Source organism: Dendrobates tinctorius, unplaced genomic scaffold, assembly GCF_039654945.1.
Source record: "Dendrobates tinctorius isolate UK_male_01 unplaced genomic scaffold, ASM3965494v1 ptg000166l, whole genome shotgun sequence".
NCBI lineage: Eukaryota > Metazoa > Chordata > Amphibia > Anura > Dendrobatidae > Dendrobates > Dendrobates tinctorius.
Genome location: NW_027361833.1, coordinates 10,476,371 through 10,493,387, shown reverse-complemented (window position 1 = coordinate 10,493,387; position 17,017 = coordinate 10,476,371). Strand labels below are relative to the sequence as shown.

Here is a 17,017-nt window from a genome sequence, read left to right as displayed (position 1 = left end):
TCCATTTGGCACTAGTATCCAATTTTTTGTTTTTATTCTATACACTTTATCATTTTTTCAGTAATATTTTTACAAATGTTGCTCACATTTTGATCATATCTTTTTCTTTTGTTTTTTTGTCTGATTGGTACGCATGCCCAGGATTTTCCCTACTTGAGATCTCCTGACACGCTCACCAGGTGCGCTTGTGGTGTTCTGCTGCTTATGCAGCGGTATCCATTTGCTCCCTATGAGCGCTGAAGGAGGATCTCTGATTTACTGAGTCGGGATACATCAGCGCATGCGTCACTTACTTTCAGACTTCTGAATGGGGAGTCTTGTGGTCTGGCATTGCGCATGTGCTCAATCGGGATGACACCTGTTGCGCGATGTGGTTTATTGCCTATTGACCCTATATATATCAATTCCGGGGCTAGTGTGAGTTACGCCTCCTGAGGAAGCCAAGGCGCAACGCGCGTAGAGGCGGCAGGCAGTGGCAGCACATAGTCACTTCATGTAAGTGTTACGTTACTCTATTTTTCAATTGTTATCCGGTTCAACTTGCATGAATAGGTCTTTTTTTTTTTTTTTCTCTGCCTAGTAGAGAATACTTTGCTTTGGCCTTAGTTTGGTCATTTGTATGGGCTTATCTGCGCCAATATTTGCTGAGGTTATTATTTGCATTTTCTTTTCAATTTGCACCCAGTTTTATTCACATTAATATGTGGTTTATTCTGCTGAGCAACTAACTGTTTATTTATGTTGCTCTTCGTGAATATGCCGGCTCACATTGTGGCAATTACTTGTATTTATTTGTAACTTTTGCCACTTTATGTGAGCTCATATGTTTGGTGCAGCTTTTTGTAACCTATTTAATCTATTCTCCGTGTGGTGGTTACTGCTCACGGCGTCATGTACATTACACTATATTGGTCCCATTTTTTTCTCAGCTGAGAATTAACATTCTAGTGAATTTATTAAAATAAATTCTTTGGCAAAAGATATACTCTCTATTACCTCTACTATATAAAATATGGCAGATTCATGAATAAGGCACTCTAGATTATATTTACACTACATGGATGTGATTTATCATTGAGTACTTTGAGGGAGTAATGCCCTTTCCACTTGGATTCTTTTCTAGATATCATCTACCATTTATGTCTACCACTGCCTGTTTTAGCATTGTTGCTCTGCTGTTGTTTTTAATTATTATGCAATAAAATTTATTTTTTATGCTAAAACTCTTTTGGTCCTTAATTTTCACTTAATAGTTGAGATATGGCTCTTTGTTGATATATACTGTTTTCTGAGTTATGCTATTACTTATTTCCCATTAACAGGGGATTTTTTTGGTACTTAATGTATATTTTCTGTTTTACCACAGTTTAATTCCCTATGATGGATTTCAAAGCCAGGGAAAAGGTCTGGCAGGATAAAGCATTGGATTTATTCAAACAGAGCTCAATTGCTAATTTTAATCATACCCAATATGATGATAAAGGATTAATGATGAAATATAAAAACTTGGTTAATAAAAAAACTAGGATTTGGTGGACTAAAACATCCCTAGATAATTATATTAAACAAAAAATCATTCCACGTGGCCTGCGGATACAACTCTATCCAACCTTTAGTCTGGATGATACTGAGTTAATATCTAAATGGGAAAGTGTTTCCTCAGCATGCTCTATGTCTTTTATGGAGATCATCAATATCAAAAATGCTTCTATTTTGGAAGAATTGGATATTGAGCTGAACAAATTACAAGAAGAGTTGGTAGCCAAATTGTCAAAAGAGGCCCTGGAAAATTTCTTTCAGGATCTCAATCATGATATGGAGAAATGGGAACAACAGATCAGTAAAAATAAAATGAAAAAATATCAACGTGATGTGATGGATTATGATCAGAAAAAAGTCTTTCGTTGGCAAAATAGAATTTCAGTAGAAGATCAGAAACAATCAGAGATAAGAAGTTCATCTGTGTCTTCGGTGTCTTCTATATCCAGTAATACCACTTCAACTCACGAAAGGGAATATTATACTCCCAGACGTATTAAAACAAGATATGGTGGTAGGGGCAGAGGAAGTGCAAGATATCAATCTAACTCTGGTACCAGGAGAAATGATAAACCTAAGGTAATTAATCTATCCTCGCATATTTTATCTAATGAACAGGTAGAATTGTTAGAAAAAGGTTTATCCTTTTCTCCATCTCAACAATTAGATTCCTTCACGGTCATAAAAGATGTTCACCTGTTCGCGAGAAAACTGATACTAAAGAGATTCCATGAGAAAAGTACTATGGGATTGTCACTCAATTCTGAGGAAGAGAAAGCTGCTCTGGAAATTTTAGAATCCTTAGCAGAGGAGAGCAACCCTATGGAAGCGGTGAGTTCTTTTCCCGTTTCCTTGTTTAATAAATCAAAAAAATTTCCTAACCTTAACACATGCTCGGCAGTTGAGACTTTTGTGAGATTGGTCACTCATGATATAGAGGAACTTAAGAAAAACTATCGCTTTAATCCAACTTTTATGAGTGATAAAAAAGCAATTATGGAAATGCAAGGTTGGAAAGATGTAATCTTTAAAAGAGCCGATAAAGGTGGCAATCTTGTTCTTTGGCCACGTGACCTTTATGAAAAACAGGCTCATAAATTATTATCGGACACTAATTGCTATAAAAAATTGACTTTCAGTCCTCTTCCTGCATATCATAAAGAACTAAATGATATTCTGTTAGAGGCACATGAGAAGGGTATTATCCCCAAATCACTTTTGGAATTTGTTGAATCTTTAAAACCTAAACTGCCCACTTTATATTTAATCCCAAAAATACATAAGAACATTGAGGATCCGCCCGGCCGTCCTATCGTGTCCGGAAAGGAAGGACTTAGTGAACTGATATGTCAGATAGTAGATTACTATCTGAAGCCCTTGGTGACCACTCTACCCTCCCATATTCTTGATACAACTGCGGCTCTACGGAGGTTAGACCAGCTACATCTGGGAGATGATATGATCCTTGTCACGGCTGATGTGGAGGCGTTATACACCTCCATTCGCCATGACCAGGGACTTAGAGCTACCTCCTGGTTTTTGAGAAATAGTAATTTGGACCCCCTTTTGGCAGCCCTTATAATTATTCTGTTAGAATTTATTCTGACGCACAACTGTTTTTTATTTAAAGAACAAGTATTTTTGCAAACTCAAGGTACAGCCATGGGGGCGGCTTGTGCTCCGGCTTATGCCAATTTATTTTTGGGTTTTTGGGAGAGGGAAATCTTTCAGTGTTCTCCTGTTACCAATATTGAAAAGGCCCACAATTGGATGAGATACATAGATGATGTGATGTTTGTATGGGAGGGCCCGTTGGATGAATTAAAAACATTCATGTCTGCATTGAATGATAACGATCTGAACATAAAACTCACTTATTCCTATGGGAAGAGAGTTAGTTTTTTGGACATCGATATTTCAGTCAATGATGATGGATCTGTATCGACTGATATATATAGAAAACCTACGGCCACTAATTCAATTCTACACGCTAAGTCCTCTCATCTAAAATCCACTATACGCTCAATTCCAGTGGGGCAGTTTTTGCGAGCAAAGAGGATTTGCTCTTCGGAAAAGACATACCAAAATCAAGCTGCAGATTTATATTCCAGATTTAGAGAAAGAGGATATGGTCATAGGCAAATTCGTAGAGCTTATAATAGAGTACAAGAAATCCCTAGGGATCAATTGCTATACAAGAGAAATTCCAAACCTAGGGATAATAATCAAGTTCGTCTAATTACCCCGTTTAATGATCAATGGGATAACTTTACTGGTATAATCAATAAACACTGGCATGTGTTACAAATAGATCCTATTTTGAAAAAGACATTGCCATCTAGACCTTGTATTACAGCCAAAAGATCTAAAAATCTTTCTGATCTACTTGTAAGGAGTCATCTAACCTCCAACGAAAAAGTACAAAAGGGTATTTTTGGTGAACTCCAAGGATTTTACCCTTGTCGAACTTGTAAAGCATGTTCTAATACACTTAAAATGAATACATTTCAAAATTCAGATCATTCCAAGACCTTTTCAATCAGAAAATGCCTTACCTGTTCATCTAAGGGTGTGATATATTATGCAAGTTGTTCTTGCAAAAAGATTTACATAGGAATGACTACAAGAGAGCTTAGAATTAGAATTCGCGAGCATGTTCGAGATATCGAAAAATCTAAGGAGGCTAAGGATCTGGACCAATTGAAGACATTACCGAGGCATTTTCGTGCATTTCATCATTCTCGTGCTGATGATCTTCGTGTTTTTGCAATTGATCAGGTATCGTTGGGTACGAGGGGTGGAAATTTATTTCAAACTCTTTCACAGGTAGAAAGCAGATGGATCTATAGGCTTAACACGATGATACCAGTGGGTTTAAATGAGAATAATGGTTTTGGATCCTTTTTATAATATAAATAAAATTTCTCATATTGTGTATACATGGTTTTTATTTTTTGCTTCGGTTTTTAATATTTTTTTTATTCTTATTATTTTTAGTTTCCATTCCATTCGATTTACCTCATTCAGTCTGCTCTTGGTTGTGGATCTTGTTTATTACACAGAAAATGAAGCGTATCTCACTCACAAAGAAGAAGACTTTGGGATATTTGTCCTCATTGATTGAGTGAATGAACATTGGGGATATTATTAATATTATTATATTCTATGTATTTTATTATTGTTCACCAATACTGTTAGTTACATATTCTGTACAATTTATTTGGTACTTATTTATCACTATCATTATTGTTAGGTAGCATCTTTTTGTCCCCATTATTTTGGGGATTGATTATTGGGGATATTATCGATATTATTTTCTGTATTTTATTCACCAAATCACTTGTCTCATTTTCTGCATAATCCATTTGGCACTAGTATCCAATTTTTTGTTTTTATTCTATACACTTTATCATTTTTTCAGTAATATTTTTACAAATGTTGCTCACATTTTGATCATATCTTTTTCTTTTGTTTTTTTGTCTGATTGGTACGCATGCCCAGGATTTTCCCTACTTGAGATCTCCTGACACGCTCACCAGGTGCGCTTGTGGTGTTCTGCTGCTTATGCAGCGGTATCCATTTGCTCCCTATGAGCGCTGAAGGAGGATCTCTGATTTACTGAGTCGGGATACATCAGCGCATGCGTCACTTACTTTCAGACTTCTGAATGGGGAGTCTTGTGGTCTGGCATTGCGCATGTGCTCAATCGGGATGACACCTGTTGCGCGATGTGGTTTATTGCCTATTGACCCTATATATATCAATTCCGGGGCTAGTGTGAGTTACGCCTCCTGAGGAAGCCAAGGCGCAACGCGCGTAGAGGCGGCAGGCAGTGGCAGCACATAGTCACTTCATGTAAGTGTTACGTTACTCTATTTTTCAATTGTTATCCGGTTCAACTTGCATGAATAGGTCTTTTTTTTTTCTCTGCCTAGTAGAGAATACTTTGCTTTGGCCTTAGTTTGGTCATTTGTATGGGCTTATCTGCGCCAATATTTGCTGAGGTTATTATTTGCATTTTCTTTTCAATTTGCACCCAGTTTTATTCACATTAATATGTGGTTTATTCTGCTGAGCAACTAACTGTTTATTTATGTTGCTCTTCGTGAATATGCCGGCTCACATTGTGGCAATTACTTGTATTTATTTGTAACTTTTGCCACTTTATGTGAGCTCATATGTTTGGTGCAGCTTTTTGTAACCTATTTAATCTATTCTCCGTGTGGTGGTTACTGCTCACGGCGTCATGTACATTACACTATATTGGTCCCATTTTTTTCTCAGCTGAGAATTAACATTCTAGTGAATTTATTAAAATAAATTCTTTGGCAAAAGATATACTCTCTATTACCTCTACTATATAAAATATGGCAGATTCATGAATAAGGCACTCTAGATTATATTTACACTACATGGATGTGATTTATCATTGAGTACTTTGAGGGAGTAATGCCCTTTCCACTTGGATTCTTTTCTAGATATCATCTACCATTTATGTCTACCACTGCCTGTTTTAGCATTGTTGCTCTGCTGTTGTTTTTAATTATTATGCAATAAAATTTATTTTTTATGCTAAAACTCTTTTGGTCCTTAATTTTCACTTAATAGTTGAGATATGGCTCTTTGTTGATATATACTGTTTTCTGAGTTATGCTATTACTTATTTCCCATTAACAGGGGATTTTTTTGGTACTTAATGATAATTAGTAAGTATCACAAATAATATTTACATCCAGGTACCTTATAGATGATGTCAACTCTGGAGTCATTCTCCTTCTTGTCCAGACCCCATGATGAGTTTGCTCATCCAAAGCTGTCTCTGCAGACTTCCACCTTCGGTCTTCCGCAGCAAATCTCCACATGATGCCCTTACCTTAAAGATACCAGTGTCATTATAATGCTCCTGTATAAAAATATCTGCCCTACGCTTAACCCCTGAATAAATAATTGCCCCTCACTATATTGTCTGCACAAAATATGACCCCATGCTGTTCCTTTTATGGTACGTGTTATTCACACTGACCTCTCCTTTCCATACTGGCCCCCTCTACAGATTGTCCTCTCACACTGTGTCTTCCCTATAGGGTCAGTCTCTATGCTGTACCTTCTCACCACACTCCACCTCCTTGGTATACTGTCCCCTCCTGGCTGTAAACTTACACAGTGCCCCATGCTACACCCCCCATACTACTCAGTCTCTACTCTGTGCCCACCAACTCCCCCCCATACTGCCTCCTCATAGTACTCCCCTCCCTCCTCATACTGTCTCCTCTCATATCCCCCTATTCACAATGCTCTCCTCATGTGCTTACTCCCTCACTCTCTATACTGCCTACTCACATATACTCCTGTCTCCCCATACTTTGTCTGCACACATTCCATCACTCTCACTCCCCATACTATGTCCACATATATTTTTCCATCATTATTTATACTGCATCCAAATACATTCTCCCATTCGCTCCCCATACTGTCTGCACTTATCCCCCCATACTGTTTTCTCATCCATGCCCCCATTCCCCTGTACCATTTCCTCATATATGCCCCCATACTTTTTCCTCATACCTGCTCTGCATCTCCCCCTTTGCCCCTCATTTTGTGTCCTAAAATCCCCCCACATTAAATCCTCCATCCCCATTCCAAATCTCCCCACACACACTAAATTTCCCCATCCCCACTCCAAATCTCCCCACACACAATAAATCCCCTCATCCTCACTCCAAATCTCCCCCACACATTAAATCCCCCAATCCCCACTCCATATCTCCCCCATACATTAAATCCCCCATCCCCACTCCAAATCTCCCCCACACAATAAATCCCCTCATACCCACTCCAAATCTCCCCCACATATTCCCCCCACCCCCACTCCAAATCTCCCCTCACACATTAAATACCCCCATCCCCACTCCAAATCTCCCCCACACAATAAATCCCCTCATACCCACTCCAAATCTCCCCCACACAAAAAATACCCCTTCCCCACTCCAAGTCTCCCTCCACACATGAAATACTCCAATCCCCACTCCAAATCTCCCCACACACATTAAATCCCCTCATACCCAAGCTAAAATATTACCCCATGCACTTAATCTTCAGTATCTCCAGCTCCACTGGAGTACTCACCACCAATGTGTGCCTCTGCAGGCTGGTGAGTGATGTCAGCAGCATTATCACATGATCTGGTCATGCTACTCACGTCCCTCTCACCTGGTGGTTAGGGCAGCAATTGTACTCACATCTGTAAGATACATACAGATGGAATTATAGTTGATCCCTGGGAGCCGCTGCACTGCAGCCTCTCTGTGCCAGCTGTCAGCTTGACAGTCAGTACAGAGAATAGTCAACTCAAAGTCTAGGAGCGGCAGAATGCAGCCGCCTGGGGAGACAATGTGGACTGCCGCATTAGGTGGCCTGACTGCCCCCCTGCCGGCTGTTCCCGGGGTACATGCCATGGCTGCCTCCCTAGATACACCTCGTTGGAATGTGACCTGTGTAATGCACTGGCTGCTGCAATAGCAGAAAGTTTAGATATAACATTTAGGACGTGCCTGACTATGTGAGAAAATCAGTATTGTTGGTAGCAGAACAGCATTTAATACAATAGACAAACATGTAGAACTACAACACTTCTAATTAATGGTAACAGCCATAGGTAAATGAAAATCCACACTTAAGGGCATGTCACACTAAGCGATATCGCTAGCAATATCGCTATAACGTGTTATAGCGATATTGCTAGCGATATCGCTGTGTGTGATACTTACCTACGACCCGCTCCCCCGCTGGTTATCGCTGATCGCGCGAGAACAGGCTGGACTGTTTCTCGTCGTCAGCTTCCTGCGGCGCTTCCTGCTGTGACGACGAGCGACGCGTGGAGCCGGGCGGGAGGACGCAGGATCGCCTGGTGTGACAGGTAAGTAGCGACCCCCGACCCCTGCGATGTCGCTGGTGAGATCTGCCTGTGTGGCAGCTCACTAGCGACCACTTAGCGATGTACCAGCGATCCTGACCACGTCATATCGCTGGTCGGGATCACTGGTACATCGCTAAGTGTGACAGTACCTTAATCCATGGAAAATTTAATTTGACAAATCTAAAGTTTTTAGACACATGCGGAGGATTAATCTGGTTTTCTTGTATGGTTGTATGGGACAAAGCCACATGCCTTGCCTAATACACTCGCTTACAATGCTATGGAGAATGGACAAGACAATATGCCCATGACAAACAAAGATAGTTATTGGGAATGGTCCAGTTTGTGTACACAGAAACTTATTGTGTCCAAGCTTAGCTTAACAGCTTGAGAAAGGACAAAGATATAAGTGAATATGATTGTTCAGGCTGTGCGACTCTGCTGCTATGCATCAGATTGTCACAGAGTCTGATAAACATCTGTTCCATAATGACATATAATGTAATCACTGCTGGTGCCTCAGCTACTTGTAGCAGTAATGCTGGAACAATTGGGACATATTGTCTCTATATGAAAGAAAGCGGGATCTCCTGGTTACACATGAAGTTGTCAGGTGTCTGCTCAGTGATAGCTTGGCTGATCAGAGGGCACAAAATCACAGAGCTATGTCACACAAAATATTTAATAATAATATTTCCCACATGTTTACTTTACATCAGCACAATTTTGAAACCAAAATTTTTCTTTGTTTGGAAGTTATAAGGGTTAAAAGCTAATTAGCGATTTCAAATTTTTACACCTTTTTTTGGGACCACATAACATTTGAAGTCACTTTGAGGAGTCAATATGATAAAAAAAACCAAAAGTGACACCATTCCAAAAACTGCACCCCTGAAGGTGCTCAAAACCACATTCAAGAAGTTTATTAATCCTTCAGGTGCTTCACAGGAATTTTTGGAATGTTTAAGAAAATTAACATTTAACTTTTTTTCATGAAAAAATTAATTCAGGTCCAATTTTTTTATTTTACCAAGGGTAACAGGAGAAATTGGACCCCAAAAGTTGTTGTACAATTTATCCTGATTATGATGATACCTTATATATGCAGGTAAAGCACTGTTTGGGCACATGGCAGAGCTCGGAAGGGAAGAAGCGCCGTTTGACTTTTCAATGCAAAATTGGCTGGAATTGAGATCGGGCACCATGTCACATTCGGAGAGCCCCTGATGTGCCTAAACAGTGGAAACCACCCAATTCTAACTCAAACCCTAACCCCAACAAACCCCTAACCCTAATCCCAACCCTAACCCTAATCTCAACCCTAACCCTAATCCAAACCCTAACTTTAACCTTAGCCCCAACCCTAACCTTATCTTTAGCCCCAACCCTAACTCTAACCCTAACTTTAGTCCTAACCCTGACCCTAACATTAGCCCCAACCCTAACCCTAATTTTAGCCCCAACCCTAACCCTAACTTTAGCCCCCACCCTAACCCTAGCTGTAGCCCTAACCCTAACGGGAAAATACATTTTTTTTTATTTTTTCCCTAACTAAGGGGGTTATAAAGGGGTTTGATTTACTATTTATAGCAGGTTTTTATGTTTGGCAGCTGTCACATGCTAAAAGACGCTTTTTATTGCAAAAAATAGTTTTTGCATCACCACATTTTGAGAGCTATAATTTTTCCATATTTTGGCCCACAGAGTCATATGAGGTCTTGTTTTTTGCAGGACAAGTTGATGGTTTTATTGGTACCATTTTCCAGCACATGACATTTTTTGATCGCTTTTTGTTATGATTTTTGTGAGACAAAATAGACAAAAACAAGCAATTCATGAATTTCTTTTAGTGGGGCATTTATACTGTTCTGCGTGTGGTAAAATTGATAAAGCAGTTATATTCTTTGAGTTAGTACAATTACAGTGATACCTCATCTATATCTTTTTTATGTTTTGATGCTTTTATACAATAAAAACTATTTTATTTAAAAAATATTTATTTTTGAATAGCTTTATTTTGAGAGCTATATCTTTTTTATTTTTTTGCTGAGGACACTGTATGGCAGCTCGTTTTTTGCAGGACAAGATGACGTTTTCAGTGATGCCACGTTTATGTATATCCGTCTTTTTGATCGCCTGTTATTCCACTTTTTGTTCGGTGGCATGATGATAAAGCATTGTTTTTTAGCTCGGTTTTTATTTATTTTTTACGGCGTTCACTGAAGGGATTAACTAGTGGGACAGTTTTATATGTCGGGTCGTTACCGACGTGGCGATACTTAATATGTGTACTTTTATTGTTTATTTTATTTACATAAAGAAATGTATTTATTGGAAAAATATGTATTTTTTTCTTTATTTAGGAATTTAAAAAATATATATTTTTACACAGTATAATTTTTTTTACTGTTACATTGTCCCAGGATAGGACATCACTCTGTAAAGTCAGATCGCTGATCAATGATCTGACAGGCAGTGAAGGAGGCTTGCCGGTGCCTGCTCTCAGCAGGCACTGAGAACCCACCTCTCTGCAGGATCTGGAAGGACCCCGTGGCCATCTTGGAGCCGCGGGTCTGCAGGCAGGGAGAATCTCAGAACAATGCGATCACATCGCGTTGTTCTGAGGGTTTGAGGAAAGCACACAGGGAGCCCCATTCCTGCGCGATGCTTCTTTATGCCACCAGAACGCTGTGATCTTGTTTGATTGCAGTGTTCTGGGGGGTTAAAGTGCCGGGAGCGGTCTGTGATCACTCCTGGTACTTAGTGTCGGGTGTCATCTGTGTGCGCGGCTGATTGCCAATGATGTACTATTCCGTTCATGGGCATTAAGTCCCAGGGCACATGGATGGAATAGTATGTCTAAGGTCAGGGGTTAATTATAAAGATGGGTGTACATGAAACAGCAGTTTGTAACATGCACCCAACAGTTACCATTAAATGTCTGGATTTTCTTCAATTCTGTTTGTATTTTCTTAACTCAATTATTCCTCACTTGCCAAAAGGGACTGTATAAAAAATACTAGATAAACATAAAAAATAGCAACAACAGGTCAAAGGTGCAGCATGTATGGATGTCAATATAGAATAACATAGGAGTTATGCAAAAACTTAGTAAAGTGATTGATGATAAGCACACTTTGTTCTGATGACTCTGAGGTTTGAGTGGAATTAAATTTTAAATTAGTTTTACAAAAGTCAGCATTCGCCAAAATTAATTAATTAATAAATCACTTCATCAAAATAGCAGCCACTGACCGCCATTTTCTGAACCATAACTGGCCAATGAAAAGATAAAAAAAAAACCTATTTGCTATACTCACTTCAGGGCAGTTTCTAGGGAATTTTGCCAACAGGGCGAACATCGAAAAAGCACCCCCCCCCGAAACATTAACATGCTGAATACTTTAGATAAACTTAGATAAACGTGTCTTACCTTAGCATCAATCCAATCCTCGAAGGCATCACCCCCCGATATTACACACAAAGACAGCAGGCTAAGCACCACAGTATCCTCAAAAAAATAAAGTAAATACATCACTGCAGTAATAAAATCCCCTAACTAGCCCCTATGGTAATAATATCCCCCATCCTGACCCCTGTGTGTCTCATTCCTGACTTCAGCCATATTTTCTTTCGTCCTGCCCTCATGGGTATCCATTCTGCCCCATATGATCTCCTGATCCTGCCCCGTCTACATCGTATCCATCCTGCCCCATGATCCTGCCCCCTGTGTCTCACATTCTGCCCCGTCCTGTGTCTCACTTTCACATTCTGCCCCCTCCTGTGTCTTACTGTCACATTCTGCCCCCGTGCCTCACATTCTGCCCCTCCTGTGTATCATTGTCACATTCTGCCCCCTCCTGTGTCTCATTGTCACATTCTGTCCCCTCCTGTGTCTTACTGTCTCATTCTGCCCCTCCTATGTCTCACTGTCACATTCTGCCCCTCCTGTGTCTCACTGTCACATTCTGCCCTCTCCTGTGTCCTACTTTCACATTCTGCCCCTTCCTGTGTCTTACTGTCACATTCTGCCCCCTTGCCTCACATTCTGCCCCCTCCTGCATCTCACTGTCACATTCTGCCCCCCTCCCGTGTCTTACTGTCACATTCTGCCCCCTCCTGTGTCTTACTGTCACATTCTGCCCCATGTCCATTCTGCCCCAATGTCTCACATTCTGCCCCCTCCTGTGTCATTACTGCCACATTCTGCCCCCTCCTGTGTCTCACTGTCGCATTCTGCCCCTCCTGTGTCTTACTGTCACATTCTGCCCCCTCCTGTGTCTCACTGTCACATTCTGCCCCCTCCTGTGTCTTACTGTCATATTCTGCCCCATGTCTGACATTTTGCCCCCTCCTGTGTCATTACTGTCACATTCTACCCCCTCCTGTGTCTCACTGTCACATTCTGCCCCCATGTCTCACATTCTGCCCCCTCCTGTGTCTCACTGGCACATTCTGCCCCATGTCTGCATTCTGCCCCCATCATATCTGCATTCTGCCCCCATCATATCTGCATTCTGCCCCCATGTCTTGCATTCTGCTCCATGTCTTGCATTCTGCCCCCCTACGCCAGGCCCTTGACTGGCTTCCTATTGCCCAGAGGCTCCAATTCAAAACCCTAACCATGACATACAAAGCCATCCACAACCTGTCTCCTCCATACATCTGTGACATGGTCTCTAGGTACCTACCCGCATGCAACCTTCGATCATCTCAAGATCTCCTTCTCTACTCCCCCTTATCTCTTCTTCCCACAACCGCATACAAGACTTCTACCGTGCTTCCCCCATACTCTGGAACTCTCTGCAGCAACACATCAGACTCTCACCATCAACGGAAACCTTCAAGAAGAACCTGAAGACCCACCTGTTCCGACAAGCCTACAGCCTGCAATGATCCTCGATCTACTGAACCACCGCACGACCTGCTCTACCCTCTCCTACTGTATCATCACCCATCCCTGTAGACTGTGAGCCCTCGCGGCAGGGTCCCCTCTCTTATGTACTTGTGTGTCCATTGTCTTACAAATGTTTTTTATGCTTGTCTATATTTCCTGTTATGATGAGTCACCAAAGGAGGAAAAAACAAAATACTAGCTAAGTCCAGAAAAACCAGAGAGGTTGGCAGCTATCGGATTGCAGACCCCTGAACCTATTTACAACAACTAACAGTAGCCGTGGGGGGTTCCTACGGTGCCCTAGACCCCTCGATCACAGCTGGAGAACTACATAGCCTAAAGACAGAAAGGGGAAAATCTAAACTGCCCCAGAGCAGACCCCAAAGCAATAGGCAGCCCCCAACATATAATGACGGTGAAGCAAGATGAAAACACTAACACAGATAGAAAGATAGGTTGAGCAAATGATGGGGCCCAAGCTAACTAAAATAGGACAGGATAGGAAAGCTGCTGTCTGCCATCCGCAAAAATCCTATCCAAAATGTGCCAACCGACTGATAGGAAAAACAGGCTCTGAAGTCGCTAGGCTTCAAAAGACTAATTCAGCACTCAGGTATATTCTGAAGACAGAGCAAAAGATCAACAGATCAGAGACAAAAATGGAATTCAGCTCACCCCCAGCCGGGGATGGCAGAACTCCCAAAAAACAAGGCAAAACAAAACCAAAACTAAAGTGTACAAAGCAGAGCAGAAAAACTTAGCTTTGAGATGCAGGAATCAGACTGGTCTCCAAGAATCCAGCAGGATCACCAGCAAGGCTGAAGGGCGTCGGCTGCCTTATTTCCAGTCCTCAATTCCAGCCACCCAGTCATCATCTAGCTGCCCAGGTGTTTGGTAATCAGCCTCACTACCTTCCTTCACCAGAGGAGGGAGTTCATCAGACCTCAACAGTGAAGGGAAAAATGAACTCACAACAATTTCCCCTTTTCACATGTAAAGCGCCATGGAATAAATGGCGCTATATAAATGCACAATAATAATCTATATATATAAGAGACATCGTGATTACTCGCTAATCCCGCCCCCTGCACAGCAGCTCCGCCCCCACCACATCACCACACATAATCCCGCCCCCACCCCATTACAAAGAGGCATAGTGATTACTCACTAATCCTGCCCCCTGCACAGTAGCTCTGCCCCCACCACATCACCTTTTGCCCCCTCCTGTGTCATTACTGTCACATTCTGCCCCCTCCTGTGTCTCACTGTCACATTCTGCCCCATGTCTCACATTCTGCCCCCTCCTGTGTCTCACTGTCACATTCTGCCCCCATGTCTCGCATTCTGCCCCCTCCTGTGTCTCACTGTCACATTCTGCCCCATGTCTCACATTCTGCCCCCTGCTGTGTCTTACTGTCACATTCTGCCCCCTGCTGTGTCTTACTGTCACATTCTGCCCCATGTCTTGCATTCTGCCCCCATGTCTCACTTTATGCCCCCTCCTGTGTCTCACTGTCACATTCTGCCCCATCCTGTCTTACTGGCACATTCTGCCCCCATTTCTGCACTCTGCCCCCATCATATCTGCATTCTGCCCCCATGTCTTGCATTCTGCCCCATGTCTTCCATTCTGCCCCCATCATGTCTTGCATTCTTCCCCCATGTCTTGCATTCTGCCCCCATGTCTGCATTCTGCCCCATCATGTCTTGAATTCTGCCCCATCATGTCTTGCATTCTGCCCCCATAATGTCTTGCATTCTGCCTCCATCATGTCTTGCATTCTGCCCCATCATGTCTTGCTTTCTGTCCCCACCATGTCTTGCATTCTGCCCCCATCATGTCATGCATTCTGCCCCATGTCTGCATTCTGCCCCCATCATGTCTTGCATTCTGCCCCATGTCTGCATTCTGCCCCCATCATGTCTTGCAATCTGCCCCCATCATGTCTTGCATTCTGCCCCCATCATGTCTTGCATTCTGCCCCATGTCTTACATTCTGCCCCCATCATATCTGCATTCTGCCCCATCATGTCTTGCATTCTGCCCCATCATGTCTTGCATTCTGCCCCCATCATGTCTTGCATTCTGCCCCATCATGTCTGCATTCTGCCCCCATCATGTCTTGCATTCTGCCGCCATCATGTCTTGCATTCTGCCCCATGTCTTGCATTCTGCCCCATCATGTCTTGCATTCTGCCCCCATCATGTCTTGCATTCTGCCCCCATAATGTCTTGCATTCTGCCCCATCATGTCTTGCATTCTGCCCCCATGTCTTGCATTCTGCCCCATGTCTTGCATTTTGCCCCAGGCATATCTGTATTCTGCCCCCATCATGTCTTGCATTCTGCCCCATGTCTGCATTTTGCCCCATCATGTCTTGCATTCTGCTCCCATCATGTCTTGCTTTCTGCCCCATCATGTCTTGCATTCTGCCTCCATCTTGTCTTGCATTCTGCCCCCATCATATCTGCATTCTGCCCCATCATGTCTTGCATTCTGCTCCATGTCTTGCATTCTGCCCCATGTCTTGCATTCTGCCCCATCATGTCTTGCATTCTGCCCCATGTCTGCATTCTGCCCCCATCATGTCTGCATTCTGCCCCATCATGTCTTGCATTCTGCCCCATCATGTCTTGCATTCTGCCCCATCATATCTGCATTCTGCCCCATCATGTCTTACATTTTGCCCCATGTCTTGCATTTTTCCCCCATTTCTCCATATAAGCCCCTGTGTGTCTTCAGTCCTGCCCCTGAGTCTCCATTCTGCCAGGGAAACATATTGCCCCTTTCAATAATAAAATAAAATAAAAACTTTTTTCTTACCTGGCCTCACTCCAGCGTTGAAGTTGGAGCTGCAGCTGTGTGAGGCTGAGCTGAAAGGACCTGTGGTGACGTCATCATCATGTGATCAGGGGGCGGGCTGATCAATGGTGAAGGACTGTGGTAATGATGACGTCACCACAGGTCCTTCAGCTCTTCTGTAGCTTTGGATGTCGGTCGCTGTGGCGGCTCTGCTGATGTGTGCGCTGCAGGCCCGGCTGCAGAGCACACTTGGGGCCCGACCGGCGACTGCAGCGCACACTTGGGGCCCGCCTGGCGCCCCATGACATGCAGCACTTGGGGCCTGATGACTTTAAGCACAGGAGCGGGGCCCCTGATCTGCGGGGCCCCCTTCTGTACTGCTGTTGATCAGGCCCCATACAGCAGTAAGGGCTGTCATGCCCTAATGGCGGCCCTGGGCAGGCACCCCCTGGCTTGGGTGGCGCCCCAGGCGATCACACCCCCCGTCCCCCGTAAAAACAGCCCTGACTCACTTAATCTCTTTGATCCTGCCATTATTCACCACGACCCATCCATTCCTCGCCACAACTTGCAATGGAATCTTTGTTACTCCGACACTGTGCCAAGACTTCTGGGTGTCATGGCATGGGATGGTTCTGTGCATAAGCTTGGGAGTTCACAGTGGACTACATCCTGACATCCTCACACCAATGACCTTGCTTGTCCAGAACCCTCCCGGGCACCATGAATCACTGGCTATTATTTTAAAATCTTAAATTGTGCCACATGGTAAGATTTTGGTGATATTAGAGACAGTATAGGTCTCATGGGTTTACCATGACAGAGAGGAGTCAGAACACTGGAGCATCTGATTTCTCCTAC

General features: G+C 42.7%; 2 protein-coding genes across 9 annotated transcripts in view; both read left to right on the top strand.

Moving 5' to 3' along the window:
• DMD (dystrophin) overlaps positions 1-17,017 on the top strand; it is a 3,834,938-nt gene that overhangs the window by 946,563 nt on the left and 2,871,358 nt on the right. The window lies entirely within an intron of this gene.
• On the top strand, positions 562-8,521 carry LOC141053661 (uncharacterized). 2 transcript variants are annotated; one of them, XR_012221249.1, is made up of 3 exons: positions 562-2,118; positions 2,207-2,370; positions 4,537-8,520. XR_012221249.1 is itself a non-coding variant. In XM_073550680.1 (2 exons), the coding sequence occupies exons 1-2, from the start codon at positions 1,378-1,380 to the stop codon at positions 4,606-4,608; spliced, it is 1,065 nt and encodes a 354-aa protein (XP_073406781.1). In that variant the 5' UTR covers positions 562-1,377; the 3' UTR covers positions 4,609-8,521. The 2 variants fall into 2 exon arrangements, 1 of the variants encoding a protein (XP_073406781.1); XM_073550680.1 differs by having other exon boundaries at positions 562-2,370; positions 4,537-8,521.